Here is a 15,042-nt window from a genome sequence, read left to right as displayed (position 1 = left end):
TGCTGGCGCCGCTAGGCGGAGGATTAGCCTAGTGAGCCGCGGCGCCGGCTTTTTTATTTTCAAAACTTTATTTATTTCCATTTTACCTGAAAGGCTGAAAGACAAAGGCAGAGAGAGAGGGATTGATTCTCCATCTGCTGGTTCACTCCCAAAATGCCCACAACTGTAAGGGTTGAACCAGGTTAAGGCCAGGATCCTAGAACTCAAATCCAGGTCTCCTACATGGGCAGCAGGGACCCAACTCCTTGAGCCATCACCTACTGCCTTCCAGGATGCACATTAGCAGAAAGATGGAATCCGATGCAGAGCTGGGACTCAAACCCAGACACTCCTACACAGGATATAGGCATCACAAGCAGCATCTTAACTGCTACAGCTATCAAGTTCTCTTTCTTGATGGAAGCCAGGAGGTATTAGCTATGCCTATATCATGCCTTTCTTTCTTCTTCTTTTTTTTTTAAGATTTATTTATTTACTTGAAAGTCAGAGTTACAGAGAGACGGGGTGGGAGGGAGCAGTATTCCGTCTGCTGGTTCACTCCATAGATGGCTGCAATGGTAGAGATGTGCTGATCGGAGTCAGGAGCCAGGAGCCAGGAGCTTCCTGCAGGTCCCCCACATGGTTTCAGGAGCCCAAGGTCTTGGGCCATCTTCTACTGCTTTTCCCAGTCCATAGCAGAGAGCTGGATAGGAAGTGGAGCAGCTGGGACTCAAACCGGCGCCCATATGAAATACAGGCACTGTAGGCAGCTGCTTTACATGCTACACCACAGTGCCGGCCCCATCTGTCTTTCTTTTTATTATTGTTATTATTACTCCCATTTATTTGAAAAACAGAGTTAAAGAGAGAAGTAGAGACAGAGAGAGTTAGAGAGGTCTTCATCTGCTGGTTCACTCCCCAAATGGCCGCAATGGCCAGAGCTGGACCAATCTGAAGCCAGGAGCCAGGAGCTTCTTCCGGGTCTCCCATGTGGGTGCAGGGGCCCAAACACTTGGCTATCCTCTGCTGCTTTCCTAGGCACATTAGCAGGGAGCTGGATTGGAAGTGGAGCAACCGGGACTTGAACTGGTGCCCATAAGGGATGCCAGCCAGGGTTTTAACCTGCTGCACCACTGCGCCACAGAGCCAGCCAGCCCTCCCATAGTTTTTCTTTAATTATTATTACATCCTGCCTTTCAAGAGTTCCATTTCTATGCCGCTGAATTTCGTGACTCCCAGTTATTGTTTCACTATACTGTACCACTTCTCACCTGTGCACGTAAATATCAGGTTGCTACCAAGTTTAGAAAAAAAAAAAAATTCTGTTCCAGCTTTCAGAGGTCTTCTATGTTTCTGTCCCCATGGAATGTGGAATTGAGAGACCTTGGTTCTAGTCCCAGCTGAGCTGAATATTAAATGTGTGAACGGGCCATCAGAGAAGGAGGTACCTTTCTCTGAAGGGAGGAGAGAACTTCCACTTTGACTATGACCTTGTCTAAATAAGTTCGGAGTTGGTGAACTCAAGAGGCTTCCATAGCCTTGGCAGCTCATGACAAGAGCCTCGGGTGATTACTGACATCATAAGACTGTCAATTGTTAAATCAACCACAGGAGTCACTGTGCACCTACTCCCCATGTAGGATCTCTGTCCTTAATGTGTTGTACTATGTGAATTAATGATATAACTAGTCTTCAAACAGTACTCTATACTTTGTGTGTCTGTGTGGGTGCAGACTGTTGAAATCTTTACTTAGTATATACTAAATTGATCTTCTGTATATAAAGATAATTGAAAGTGAATCTTGATGAAGAATGGGATGGGAGAGGGAGTGGGAGATGGGATGGTTGCGGGTGGGAAGGTGGTGAGGGGGAGAAAAAGCCGCTATAATCCAAAAGTTGTACTTTGGAAATCTATATTTATTAAATAAAAATTTAAAAAATTTTAAAAAATATTAAATGTGTGATGTTAGGGCTGTGTGCCATTAGTCTGCTGTCCACTTTGTGCAGCTGTAAAACGGGACTGTGAATCTACACAGTCCTTCCCTGCAGTGATCTTTTCCCTAACAAATACAAATATGTTGGCTTTTCTTTTCCCAAACCCCTCTAACATAGCACTTGAGGTGACCAATGATCATGGCACATGATGAGATTCACCTGAGTATCTTATGTCATAAGAATCTCTATTGCAGGGGTCAATATAAACTAAGATGTCAACTACAATGTGCCACACACAGAGGTAGTGGATTCGCCAGCTATTCTGATCTGATCATTACACATTACAAGGGTACTCCAAAAAGTTCATGGAAGTGGAATTAAAAGATTAATTAATTCTGGTGCCAGAATTTTTGAAAACTGTGGTTTTTCCCAACACACAGTTTCCATGAACTTTTTGAAGACTTCTTTTATGTACAAGTATTGAAATATCACACTATACCTATAAATATGTACAATTATAATGTGTCCTTAAAATTTTTTTTTCAGTATTAAAAACAAGGAGGAAAAGAAAAAGTGCCCAGCCTGTTGACATGGAAGAGCAGGTGGCGTGGACTGAGAGGGCTATGCCACAAGCCATTTGCAGGCGTCTCATTCTGTGGCCTGATGCCCAGACATCCCCCTGCCTTGTGCCCTTCTCTACAAATGTCCTCGGGTTTTTTCCTCTCCTCCTGCTCCTCCATCCCACCCCACCTGCTGGGTAGGACCTAATGGGAAACAGTGACTCACTGGGCGCCAGGATCTTAACCACAACCAAGCTGTCCAGCTCTCAACCGCCACCCCACCACTGCACACTTCTCCACTTAGCTGAATTTCAAGTTGCGACTCTACCTGTATACCTTCCCTGATTCCCTCTGGCCCTCAACTCTCTTTTTCTACATAGGCACTTGAAACTCACATTCAATATAATATACATTTTTTACTATTTAGCAACAATATGTAGTAGTTTGGTATATTACGACTTCTCAAAGAAATCATAAACTGCTTGAGGGATATTGTTCCTTCCCAAGGTCTGGCTTAGCACATCACAAAGACCTACTGACTTGAATCGATCTCAGCTGAAATGGAGGTAGAGGTCTTGTGAGCAAGGAGCAAATGAACACTTCCTGAACACTTAGTACAAGGGTACTTCAAAAGATTTGTGAAGAATAGAATTAAAAAATAAGTCTATTTCAGTGCAAACATTTAAGAAATCCATGCATAGCTTTTCGATAATATGTATTTTCCAGGAACATTTTGAAGACCCCTCATATGTACCAGGCTGTATGCCTGATGTTTTACATGCCTCATTTAATTTCCATACCAGTAATGATAGATACTATTATTAACTGTACTTTACATATGAAAAGACCTGTATTCCAACAAGTTGAAAACCTTGTCAAGGCCAGCCATGTGGTAAATTATCTGAATCTAGTGTATTTGACTGTACAGCCCACAAAGATTGCTAACAGGAGTGATCATTTGTTGTAGCAGTTAAGGTGCCGCTCAGGACGCCTTTATCCCATACCAAGGTGCCTGGGTTCACATTCCAGCTCTGCTTCTGATTCCAGCTTCCTGCTAATGTACCCTGGGAGGCAGTAGGTTATGGCTCAAGTACTTGGCTCCTTGCCACCCATGTAGGAGACCTGGATTCCGTTCTAGGCGCCTCACTTCAGCCTGACCCAGCCATGGCTGTTGCAGGCATTTGGATAGTGAACCAGTGGATGGAAGATTCTTTTTCTCTCCCTCTCTCTCTCCTCCTTGCAAATAAATATAAATAAAACATTTTCATTGGTAACAGCCTGAATGACCATTAGTAAGATGTTGGCCAAATAAATTATGAGATACCCATATAATGGAAGATGGTGCATTCAGGAAAAAAAAAAAAAGGAGGACTTTGTGGACTTAATGTGTAATGCTATCCAAGATGCATTTTGAAGCAGAAATGGCAAGATAGAGAATAAAGTGGATTATAGTCTACCATTTGTACTTTAAAAGTAGGGTATGCACACACGTAATTGTAAATGTACAGAATATCTCTGGAAGGATACACCAGATAACACTGGCGGCCTCTAGGGAGGGAAACAGGAGTAGAAGACTTTTTCCTGTTACATCTTTGATTTTTGTCTCACATCTTTCCACAAAATAGTGCTCAAGAATTGACTTGGGAAAAGTTCAAGGACAGAGGTCTTAATGGAAGCTTCCTAAATGGCCATCGAAATGCTTGCTCAAAACTGCTACTGCAGTCCTTCTTTGTGAAGGCCACAATCCTTCTGTGGCCTCTGTTCTCTGGGGCTATCCTGTTTAGAACACAAGGAAACTGGCCCACTCCAAAGCTGAATACAAAGAAGCAAGGCTCGTATGCTTAACGTCCCCTGCCCCAGACCTTCTGACCCTAAATATCCCTTTCCTTCTTCCTCACTACCTGCAGGAGAACAGAGGCTCTGTAAGAGACCCTCGGGAGGAAATGACACCCTAACTCCACCGCCCACCCCCACCCCCACCCCCAGCAATTCCTACTACAGAACTCAGCCCTTGACTCCGTAGGGAGGTTTGTGAATTCCTGCCAAGTGCTGTAAATATTTCAACATGCCTTGTTTCCTTGAATGTATATGACCTGGGATCTGGCCCCTCCTCTCCTTGGGCTCTCAGAGAGCTGAGAAACAAAGAAAACACAGCCAGTCCTCAGCTACAGGACACCCGGGGTCAAATTGCAAAAGCATACAGAAGGGAGATGGGGAAGAGATGAAGTGGAGAGGTAGGAGGCAGGGAAGAACTATTTACAGAAAGATAGACAGACTCCATTTCTAGGGGCTGGTAAAGGATACTAATGACAACTTAACAATTTACAAAAATCCTTCACTTACGTGCAATCTCATTTGACCCTTTGCAGTCCTATCAACACAAATACTATTCCGCTCCTTCCGTAGAGAAGAATACAGAAGCCCAGAAAGGTTACATGACTTGTTCAGGGCTAACCAACTAATTAGAGACAGTTTTTCTGAATTCACAGATTATGACCCTTTGTACAAAGACTCTGGGTGGAGTGGGATGGGGAGTGAGAGGAGTATGCCTTGTATGAGATCATCAATCTTCCATTTACTAACCCCCTTCTTGGTCATCTCTTTCTAGCCCTTAGTCATAAGGAGGCCTAGAGGCTACAGGAATGCAAAGCTAGGCAGCAGTCTTCCTTGAGAGCTTCTTCATGGCTGCATTATTATTGGGTGATGTCTAAAAGTAGGAGTTTTGGACTCCAATCAGCTGGCTCCAAATCCTGACTCTGCCATTACATGATATATGAGTTTCAGCAAGCTATTTAACATCTGTTGCCCTCTTTACGTGTTAAGTAGAGGAAATAATGGTACCTATCTGATAGGGTTGTTAAGAATTACAATGAGGGGCCAGCGCTGTGGTGTAACTAAGAGGCTAAGCCTCTGCCTGTGGCACTGGCATCCCATATGGAGATCGGTTCAAGTCCTGGTTGTTCCTCTTCTGATCTAGCTCTCTGCTATGGCCTAGGAGGGCAGTGGAGGATGGCCCAAGTGCTTGGGCTCTGTAGCTCTGCCTGTCAAATAAATAAATAAAATCTTAAAAAAACAAAACAAAACAAAAAAAAAACCTGGGGCCGGCGCTGTGGCACCGTGGGTTAACGCCCTGGCCTGGAGTGCCGGCATCCCATATGGGCGCTGGTTCGAGACCCGGCTGCTCCACTTCCGATCCAGCTCTTTGCTATGGCCTGGGAAGGCAGTACAGGATGGCCCAGGTCCTTAGGCCCCTGCACCCACGTGGGAGACCCGGAAGAGGCTTCTGGCTCCGGATCAGCACAGCTCTGGCTGTTGTGGCCAATTGGGGAGTGAACCATCAGATGGAGGACCTCTCTCTCTTTCTCTCTCTCTCTGCCTTTCCTCTCTCTGTGTAGCTCTAACTTTCAAATAAATGAATAAATCTTAAAAAAAAAAAGAACTAAAATGAGTTAATACATGTAAAGTGCCTACTATAGTGCCTTGCATATAGTTAATAGCTAAATGTTAAGTAAATTTTGGAAATGGTTATTATTATTACTTTTACTACTATTACTATTAGGGCACTTGGCAGAATTAAGGAGCTAAATATCAAAGAAATCCCAGCAAGTAATGCAGTTTTCTCCCCAGTAGGAGGGAGGGTTTATCTTCATTTTTCTGCCCACTTGCCCTTGGGATTAGTGGCAATCTCACACAAGTAGCATGGGCTGTGAACACAGGAAGAGCTCTTTGTGAGAAACTCAGTGACCTGAACAAATGACTGAACCTGTGACCTTTGTCTCCTAGGCACCATGTTCTAAGCAACTGTGTTAATTGGCCGGGACAGACATCACACACCCAGCTATACACACGTACACACAAGTCTGGACACATGGGTGCATGTGCCTACCCTTCCAGCCTGGATAAGAGGGTAGGCGGGCAGATCCACAGGACAAACAGGGCAAAGAGACTGTGTGGGGACTGCTTGTTTAGCAACATTCCCTTTCCTCTCTTCTCTTCAGCCACACAGAAGCAGGAGATTAACTAACCTGGGAACTTCACGTCCCCTTCCGCATCTTTCCTAAAAGTGCTTTTGATGCTGGTTAGGACCTCAGTTCAGTGTCTCTCTTTTCCCTTCTCTGGCCCCTCTACAAATGTTGCTAAGGGCTCAAAATAGAAAGGACCAGAGCACCTGGAGCTACTGCTAACCAATCTGAAAACTCTGGGGATTCAGCTGGCCTAGGAGATAGGGAACAGTGATGGTGAGAATTTGAAGAGAAAGGATTCAAGTGGCTGGGACATTCGCTGAATACTACCAAGTAAGACCTTGCTACAATATGATCTCCTGGGCTGTGGGAAAAGGAGGTGTGCAAAGGACAAAAAAGGTTTTGTTTCATAGCAGATATCTTACTGCAAAAATCCAGTGGGGATGGCTTGCACTCTCTTGAGTGCTTCATAGAAATCACCCTTTACCCAGAAAGTGGCAAGCAAGAGTAAGCAGAAAGAGAAAGCAAGAGAAAGTGTAGGAGTGAGCCTGAGCCCCTACCTGGAGCTGGGCTTAAACCCCAGTTGTTCCTCTTACTGAGCACTGGAAAGGAAGAGAAGAGAGCAAACAATACTAGGAGGAAAGGGGGTGGCACATCTAGCAAATGTGATAAAAATGCACCGTGAAAATAGGAGGAGCTGAGAAAATATGTGATTGGGACAGCCAGTTCCATCTCTTCCTCTCCCATCAACCCCGGAAACTAGAGCAATGTAGAGGATAGAGGAGGGTAAGGCTGCCACTGAAACAGGCCACATTCCCCACCCACAGGTAGGTGCCAAATGATTTCACATTAGCAACTACAGCACCCTCCTTCAGGGCAAATGATTGAATGGCTCTCGGCTTAGTCTTCTGTTACCCACAAAGCCAGAGAAGGCTGGGGTGGCCCAAATCCTCTTGCCAGCAACCTTTGAATATTGAGAGGTTGAAGACAGGTAGAAACTTGCAGTCATCACTTCCCAGTTCCACTGTTGGGGGAGTTGCAAATGGATCCAGGTCAAGAGATATAACCCAAGCGGGCAATGTTCACTCCATCACCCTCACCTAGCAACTTTTTCCTGGTCTCAGTCCTCCAAGTCAGTCTCCCTTACCTCTCCAGAAGCTTCTGTGACATTAAACCTGATTCCATAGACAGATGGGAGAAGACTTCTTTCAGATACAATATTCATAATCTATGGCTTGGGGGGTTGAGTGTGTGTGTGTGTGTTTTGATAATGAAGCCTTTTCTCCAGGCTTTATTAATCCCCAGGTGAGATAGTTCTTTTCAAGACAGGAAATCCCAGTTCATCATTACACAATCTGAAAAGAGTAAATGATTCTTCCTTTTCAAAATGTAACACAACAAACAAAAAGATGCTGGCAGGAGAAGCAGTGCATCCCCCTGGGAAACTGGTCGGCTCCAAAGGTTGAGTTTGCATCCTTTGTGCATTTCTGCAAATGTTGACATTCCAGCTGCTTGTTTATTCTTCAAGAGACTGGAGGAAATATTGCCAATGACAAGAAAGCATAAATCTGGAGGAACAGGGGAGAGTGCTCTGTGCCTGGACTTCAGTAGGCACACTGTCAGCCAAGCCCTGAGTGAAGCTGAAGTTGACCAGAGCTTGTGGACTCCCAACAGGGCCTTCTACAGGATCATAGTCAGCAGCCCTCCCCCACCCCCCCATCCACCACAGCACCAAGCAGCACCCCAGAGCCAGCTCAGAAGATGTCCTGTCTGAAGCCTCCCCCCCCCCCATCTGAGCCCTCTGTATTGCATTTTGGAATCTCTGTTGAGTCTTCTAGCCTGAAGCAACAGCAAACAAAGGTCACACTGACCACGCATTTCTGAGAAATGAGAGTGAGCTGTGGGAAATTAAATTCCAGGAGAGAGATCCAAACTGAGGCCTGAGGAAATGTTTGCAGTTTGATGCTTTTGAGGAATACATTCAAATACTGGGAAACAGCAGCAGTCAGGCCCACCCTGCCAGCTAGTAGCAGGCCAAGTTGGAGGGCTTCCCTTGGAGGCCCAGTTCTACGCTGAGCAGAGAATTATGGGAGAAGCAGCTATAGACCCAGAGTAGCCCCTACATCCTGGATAACAAGGAATGGGGCTTTTTAGCCACATCCTCGTGCATGGGTAGACCCATAGTCATTAAATACAAGTAACATAATAATATCTATATGGCTTTCTAGATCTCTTCCCAGTCCATCCTCACCCCCATTCAGGCAGCTTAACAAATTTTCATTTCTCTGAATGAGTCAAAATGTATATCATGGGAATGAAGAATAAGATATCCCATCATTCTAGAAGAACAGAATGGCAGGGCTAGGAAGTTCATGTACTTAAGCCCTCTCATTCTATAGGTTGATAAACTGAGGTACAGAGAAGTAAAGTGCCTGCTCAAAGTCACACAGCAAGTCAGGGGCACAAGTTGTCTAACCCCCAGCTACTACCTAAATGGTATCACTGAGATTACCAGCTTTTGGAGGTCCAGGTTTGGTCTGAGGTCTTGCTTTTTGTAGCCTTACAATGAGAATTTGAAGTGAGTCAAGGATCCAGACTCAGCCAGGTACCCCAGCTTAAAAAACATCCCATTTGGGTGGCTTCAAAATACTCCAAACTCTACTTTTCACCCCTTCCAGTCTGAGGCAAGATGGCAGTCTGGGATCCAGTTTGCTTGGAAGGAGGCAGCAGAGTGATTTGAAAGATGCCTGGCCAATGGCCCTATGGCCTAAAGCTCCAGAGCAGGTTCTAAGCCAACCTGATCTAGCTTTGCTGAACGGTAGGCAAAAGCCTCGAGCCAAAATCAAGAGATTGGCAGTTTTGCTCAAAAGATACCTTAATCCCAAAGTCAGCAATTTAGTGGTTATCCCAGTGAAACACTGAGCCAAGGAATGAAAAAGCCCTAGGAAGGCGATGAGAAAGAAAGCCTACTCTGCCATTGGTCCCACTCATCCTTGGGACTCTTGGTTTATCCAAAGGCAGAGTGGACCAGCTTTTTCTAGGCCTAGAAAAATTTTGTCTCCATCAGAGTACCCCATCAGCTTGAACTATCTGTGTCCAGTAGTGAACCTTCTTGACTATTGTCCCTTTCCCTGATGGTAAGACCCCTAGCCCAGACCTCTCACCTTAAGAGTTTACAAGAGCCATGCTTATAAAATGCCTAATAAAAAATTCCTCTCGTCATCATATTTCACAGCTCAGTACTAGACTGGCAGTCAGGGTAGAAAGTGCAGGATTTACTCCAAAAGACTTAAGCTTGGGGCAAGCATTTGGCCTAGTGATTAAGACACTGCTTGCAATGCCACATTCCATGTCAGAGTGCCTGGGTTCACATCCGAGCTATCTTCCCGATTCCAGCTTCCTGCTAATGTGCACTCTGGGAGATGCAGGTGATGGCGCAAATACTTGGGTCCTTGCCACCCACGTGGGAGATCCAAATTGAGTTCCTGGCTCCTGGATTCAGCCTGGCCCAGTCTCAGCTGTTGGGGCCATCTGGGAAGTGAAACACAGACAGGAGGTCTCTTTGTGTCTCTATTTCTCTGTGTGTCTCTCCTTGTCTCTAACTCTCTACCTCTAAAATAAATAAAATGAAGTTTAACATTTTTTTAAATACTTAAGCTTGGAGCTAATATTAGCAGCTCCGGCTTATTCTGTCTTATCCCCTGAACCCCCAGCCCTGATCTCCAGCTCCAAACTCACTGGAGGGTTCCACTAGTGGGCTGGGGCCTGTAACCAATGCCGCCTTACTCCTCTTAACCCTCTTTTCTCCAAAAGGCTTCCCTATTATTCCAGAAGACTATGCCGGGCCTATACATCTCACAAAATTGCCTGGTTGCTGCCTGTCCTGGTTGCTGCTTTGTCTGGGTTGGGGAATTGCCAAATTTCCCACAATATCTGCAACCAAAGTATAGGCTCATTTCTCTCCTGATCTTTTTCGCTAAATCAGACCTTGGTCACTTGCTTTATTCTCAGGAACCTTTTGCCTGCCAGTCCTTCCAGGTCTAGGACCTAGGGAAAGTTGATTTCCCTCCAAAACAGGCTAAGAGAGGGGACAAGACATACTGCTGCATACACCACAGAGCTATATACATCACAGAGTCCACAAAGACTGTGAATTGCTTGCCCTAGTATGGCCTGATTTTTACTTTCCTTCTACCTCCTGAAGCTTTTTCCAATGCTCACAGGCCCCCTGACATGAGGTTATTTCCAAAACATCAAAGCTACCTTTCTCTGGGGCTTCTCACAACAATTCCAATCATCCACAGAACCTTAGACTCACTAAGCCAATCAGCATAGTTTGAGGGTTGTTTGCTATTAGGTCGAGACAAAAAGAACTGGGATTTAAGGGTGCCTCCAAACACTAAATTCATAGATTTTTGGAGATAGAAATCACATCATACATTAATAAAAATGGGCAATGCACCAACCTCCTTGATGCAAATATTGGCTAGTGGGCAAATATTGGCTAATACAGATATCAGTCAACTTCCATCCCTTTGAGGCACCAGGACTGTGACACAGAATGCTGGGAAATTCTCCATAAACTGCAGAAAGTGTGTGCAGGCTGAGATGTCTAGAATCTCAGGATCCAAAAGCTTGCTTGGGAAAGCTGAGGAGTTTGGGAAAGGTAGTGCTGAGGGCTGAGATTTTTCTGGAAGCTCTCAAATGTGGTAGGGTGCTAGTGGCTTTTCCAAAATAAAAACTGAGGTGTTCTGAAGAGCCTCCAGTATCAAAAATAACTTCAGTGAATTCAAGATACACCACAGCAAGGACCCAGGCCAAAGTATTCTGAGACCCTGGGGACACAGAAAATTCCTTTCTGTCGCTTCCTGACCTACAGGCTACATAATTTAAACCAGTAACCTCAGCCCTTCAGTGGACCTGGTCAACGTCAGAGTACACACAACAGCCACACCTCTACAGAGACCACTGCACGACTGCTACACACACACACACACACACACACTGCTGCACTCTGAGGTCTTGACCGGAAAGTCTCAGCCAGCCCTCCCCCTGAGTCCCCTATGATCACCTACTTTGAAGTCTGTTCCCCAGCAGTGAACCTCTTCCTGGTAAAATGGTGGTTTTTCCAAGTTTTTTACACACTCCTGAGGCCCCAGTTTTAGGCCTGCTCACACCCCAGAAAGGCTAGGGCCTAGCTTCAGCCCAGCCTGCACCCACTTGCCATCAAGATTCACCCCCAGACTTTGCCACTGAGCTTGAAGGCCAACAGCCTGCCTTCAACCACAGAGCAATGCCCAGCAGGTGCCCCCTGAGGTAACCTAGGCAACAGCCTGAGGCCCTACCCTGGCTGCCTTCCCAAGAGTCCCTGGACTGCCTCAAAGGAGCAGGAAAATGGTGGTCCCGGGGGTGAGTGTAGTAGCGACCTTTCTTTCCAGAAGCAGTTCCACACAGTCCAGGGACCCCTGCATTCCAGCCTCAGGAGGCCTGGGTAGTCTTGAGAGTGCCCTTAACAGCTACTGACACACACTCAAGCTTTCCTCAGGTGGGGCCTGCATGCTGGAGCGGTGCCAATGGGTCACAAGGTGGGAGGCACCAAGAGCCCTAAAGCCCTTTCTGCAGGGCAGTCCAGTGAAGCTGTTAACACCAAGTCCTGGGTTGAGAGCTGTGAGACAGGCTCTCCAAGCACCCTGGGGAATCCACAGGAGCTTGCCCCAGAATTCAAAGTTCCTACGCTTACTGAATAGTGTAGCTCGGACGGCAGCAGAAGTAGGGCCGGGGCCTCAGGGCAACTCTCGGAAAAGCCATGTATTGAGTTGTGCACTTGGGGCCGGTAAACGGGGTTGGGTGGGGGTGTGAGTCCAGCTGTCCTGAGGAGCCACGAGAGGGACAAGCCTTGCTGGCGAGGACATCACGGCTGCCTCCCGAAACCTTTCAGCAGAACAGCTGGGGGCTTCGCCGGTGGCTTGCTGACAAAGCGGGATGGCTTCTCTGACTTCTAGAAGTTCACAGGCGGCCTCAAGGCCAGGAGCGTGCACGCCCCGGAGAGCGAGGGCTGTGACCTCCACCGCCACTCTCCTGGTCTTAGGGAAAGAGACCAAGTCGGCCCCAAGCAGCAGCGGCAGTGGCAGGGCCAGCATTCGGGCTTCAGACCGAAAGAGGCACCCAGCGGATAGCACGGAGGCTTGGGGCGCCAGCGAGGGCTTGGCTGAGGTTGGGGGCGGCACGGAGGGAAGCCTCAGGGCCCAGCCCGCCTAGCCGCCTCCCTGCAGGCTTGGGGCTCAGCTCTGAAGGCGCGGAGATCTGCTTGCTACCCATCGGCGGGCGGCAGAGTACGGTAGGGCCTGGCTGGGCCGTAACCACGGAGGGTGAAGAGACGCGCACACATCCCCACTCACACTCCCTCCCTCCATCCCTCCCCTTTTCCTCCTGCAGATACACACGCCAGCCATGTGTTCCACTCTGAGCCAACAGTCACCAGGACTCCTAAAGTGTTTCTGACAGAAAACACCTCCGCTCCCCGAAAGGAACTGGGGCTGCTGCGGTGATCGCGGTAGCACGCTTCTTGCACAGCCTGCCCCGCCTCCCCACTTTCTCTCCTCGCTTCATGATTTCACCCCCTCCTCCCCTTCAAAAATCCAACAAATTGTTTTCACCCAGCACACGCGGGCAAAGTACTTTAAACAAATCCCAGAGGTGCATCTGGATTTGTCCCGGAGCAAAAAAAGTTCACTGGTTGCTTGTGATCAATGAATGTCCCAGTTTCCCACCTTTGGGACGCCTTGCGCCCATCTCCACAGACCAGGCTGCTCAGAACCCTGCAGCTCACGCCTTAGCAGAGTCATGGGCGAGGGGCGGAATCGGAGCTGCGCCTTGGTAGGTTGGTCTGGGACTAAGAGATATAGGGTCGACGGTAGCCGAAGAAGACACCCTAGCTCAGAGTGCCGGGTGGGAAGCGTGAGGCCACTCACCTGCTTGGAACTCCACTTGGCGATTTTTCTCTTTTTCCTCCTCTAGCAGCATGGAGTAGAGGATCCCGACGGAGTTATGGATGCCGAAGATGGAGCCGTTGCACCAGGTGGCAGCGAACACCACCATCCAGCCAAAGCCACCTTCGGGAGGCTGGAAGCCACGCGCGGTGCCGCGGGTCTCCACTGTGGGCGTGGGCTCGGGTTCGTGCACCGGCTCGGGCTCAAACTCCAACTCCCGCAGGGGTGCGGGGTCCGGCAGGGGCTGGGGCTCCGGCTGGGGCTCCGGCTGGGGCTCGGGCGGGGGCACTGGCACCGGCTCAGGCTCCGGCTCCGGCTCGGGCTCCGGGCTACCCACCGGCTCCTGCTGTTCCTGGTCTGCCTCTTGCCAGGGCTCCTTGGCTTCCTCGCTCGCCGGGCTTTGCAGCGCCATCGCGGCCGGGGGACTGTGGCTGCTCCGGCTGGAGGAGCCGCTGTGTGGCTGGTACTTGTTTCTGCTGCTGCTGCTGCTGCTGCCGCCGCCGCCGCTGCCTCCTCCTCCCGGCTCCTCGCCCCAGCTGGCCAGCCTGTCCCGCGACAGACGGTCCCTCGAGCCCTCTCCTCCTCCTCCCCCGTCCAACCCCCCCTCCTCCTCTCCCCATGTCATCTTTCTCTCCTCCCCCTCCTCCTCCCCCCCACCTCTTCCTCCCTCAACAGGCAGCCGCTACAGCCTCGTTCTTCCCAGCCCTTCTTCCTCCTCTTACTCCCTTACCTACTACTCTAGCAGCCGCTGTCTCCCCCAAACTCCCCTTCCAAACTACTGAATCCTGTCCTCTTTGTCCAGATGCCCAGGAGAGGGAGAGGTAAAATAGAGAAAAGAGAGCACAAACTATACTGTCTGCTGCCCTCTCCTCCAGCAGTCTCCAGAACCAGTATTGATTAACCCTGCGTCTCTAGGGAGGCCCCTGCCCATTCTCCGCTCCCATTCCCTCCTTCCTGCAACTGGAATGGCCTTGGGGACCCCAAGACAAGAGGTGGCCCGCAAGGGACCCCACCCTGCCCTCTGGAGTCCTTACGTCCCCCCACCCACCCTTGGGCTTGTGGGGGGCGACCTGAAGGGGACAGCCTGGGCTTCGGACAAAGGGTGGGCACAATCTTCTCGAGACCCAGGACGCAGGCCCCTACGGTCCTGCGCACCCCCCGGAGTCTCCCCCTACCCCCGCCCTTCCCGGCAAATCCCTGGCGGGGCCGGCAGGGGAGGAGGCGGCCCCGCGGCGAGGCCCGCCCCTCCGGGCAGTCAATCAGGGCTTTGTTTGCGCCAACCTGGAGCCCAGAGGAGCCGCAGAGGGCCGGGTCTGGGCCGGGCCGGGGCCGAGTCTGGGCCGGGGGCCGGGCCAGGAAGGGAGTGAGGGAGGTGCAGTGGCACCAGAGGGGCCGGGCCCAGGCCGGGGCGGGAACAGGAGCTCAGTTCAGACTCCTCCCTGTTCTGTGCTCTTAGACTGGGGAGCAAGGAGTCGGAGTCGGGGCCGGGTCGAGCCGCCAGTTTGGGCCAGGACGGCCCTGCCCCTGACATCCGGCTGGGCTGGTCCCTTGGGCCTCAGTCGCTGCTTTTCGGGTGCTTGGGACTCCGAGGAGCCGTCAGCGGCGGGATGTCTTCCA

At 49.3% G+C, this 15,042-nt stretch overlaps 1 protein-coding gene and 1 pseudogene across 1 annotated transcript in view; both read right to left on the bottom strand.

The window, feature by feature from the left end:
• LOC138847682 (zinc finger protein 19 pseudogene) overlaps positions 1-12,576 on the bottom strand; it is a 91,006-nt pseudogene extending 78,430 nt beyond the window's left edge.
• The window catches only part of SLC16A2 (solute carrier family 16 member 2), a gene marked incomplete in the record, with an annotated part of 113,154 nt that extends 98,576 nt beyond the window's left edge, over positions 1-14,578 (bottom strand). Inside the window, 2 exon segments of the mRNA XM_070066565.1 lie at positions 13,408-13,970; positions 14,496-14,578. Of these exon segments, the coding sequence (XP_069922666.1) occupies positions 13,408-13,837 (430 nt within the window).
• Positions 14,579-15,042: the final 464 nt, after the last annotated feature.

Source organism: Oryctolagus cuniculus, chromosome X (genome assembly GCF_964237555.1).
Source record: "Oryctolagus cuniculus chromosome X, mOryCun1.1, whole genome shotgun sequence".
Lineage (NCBI taxonomy): Eukaryota > Metazoa > Chordata > Mammalia > Lagomorpha > Leporidae > Oryctolagus > Oryctolagus cuniculus.
This window is presented reverse-complemented; position numbering and strand designations above follow the sequence as displayed.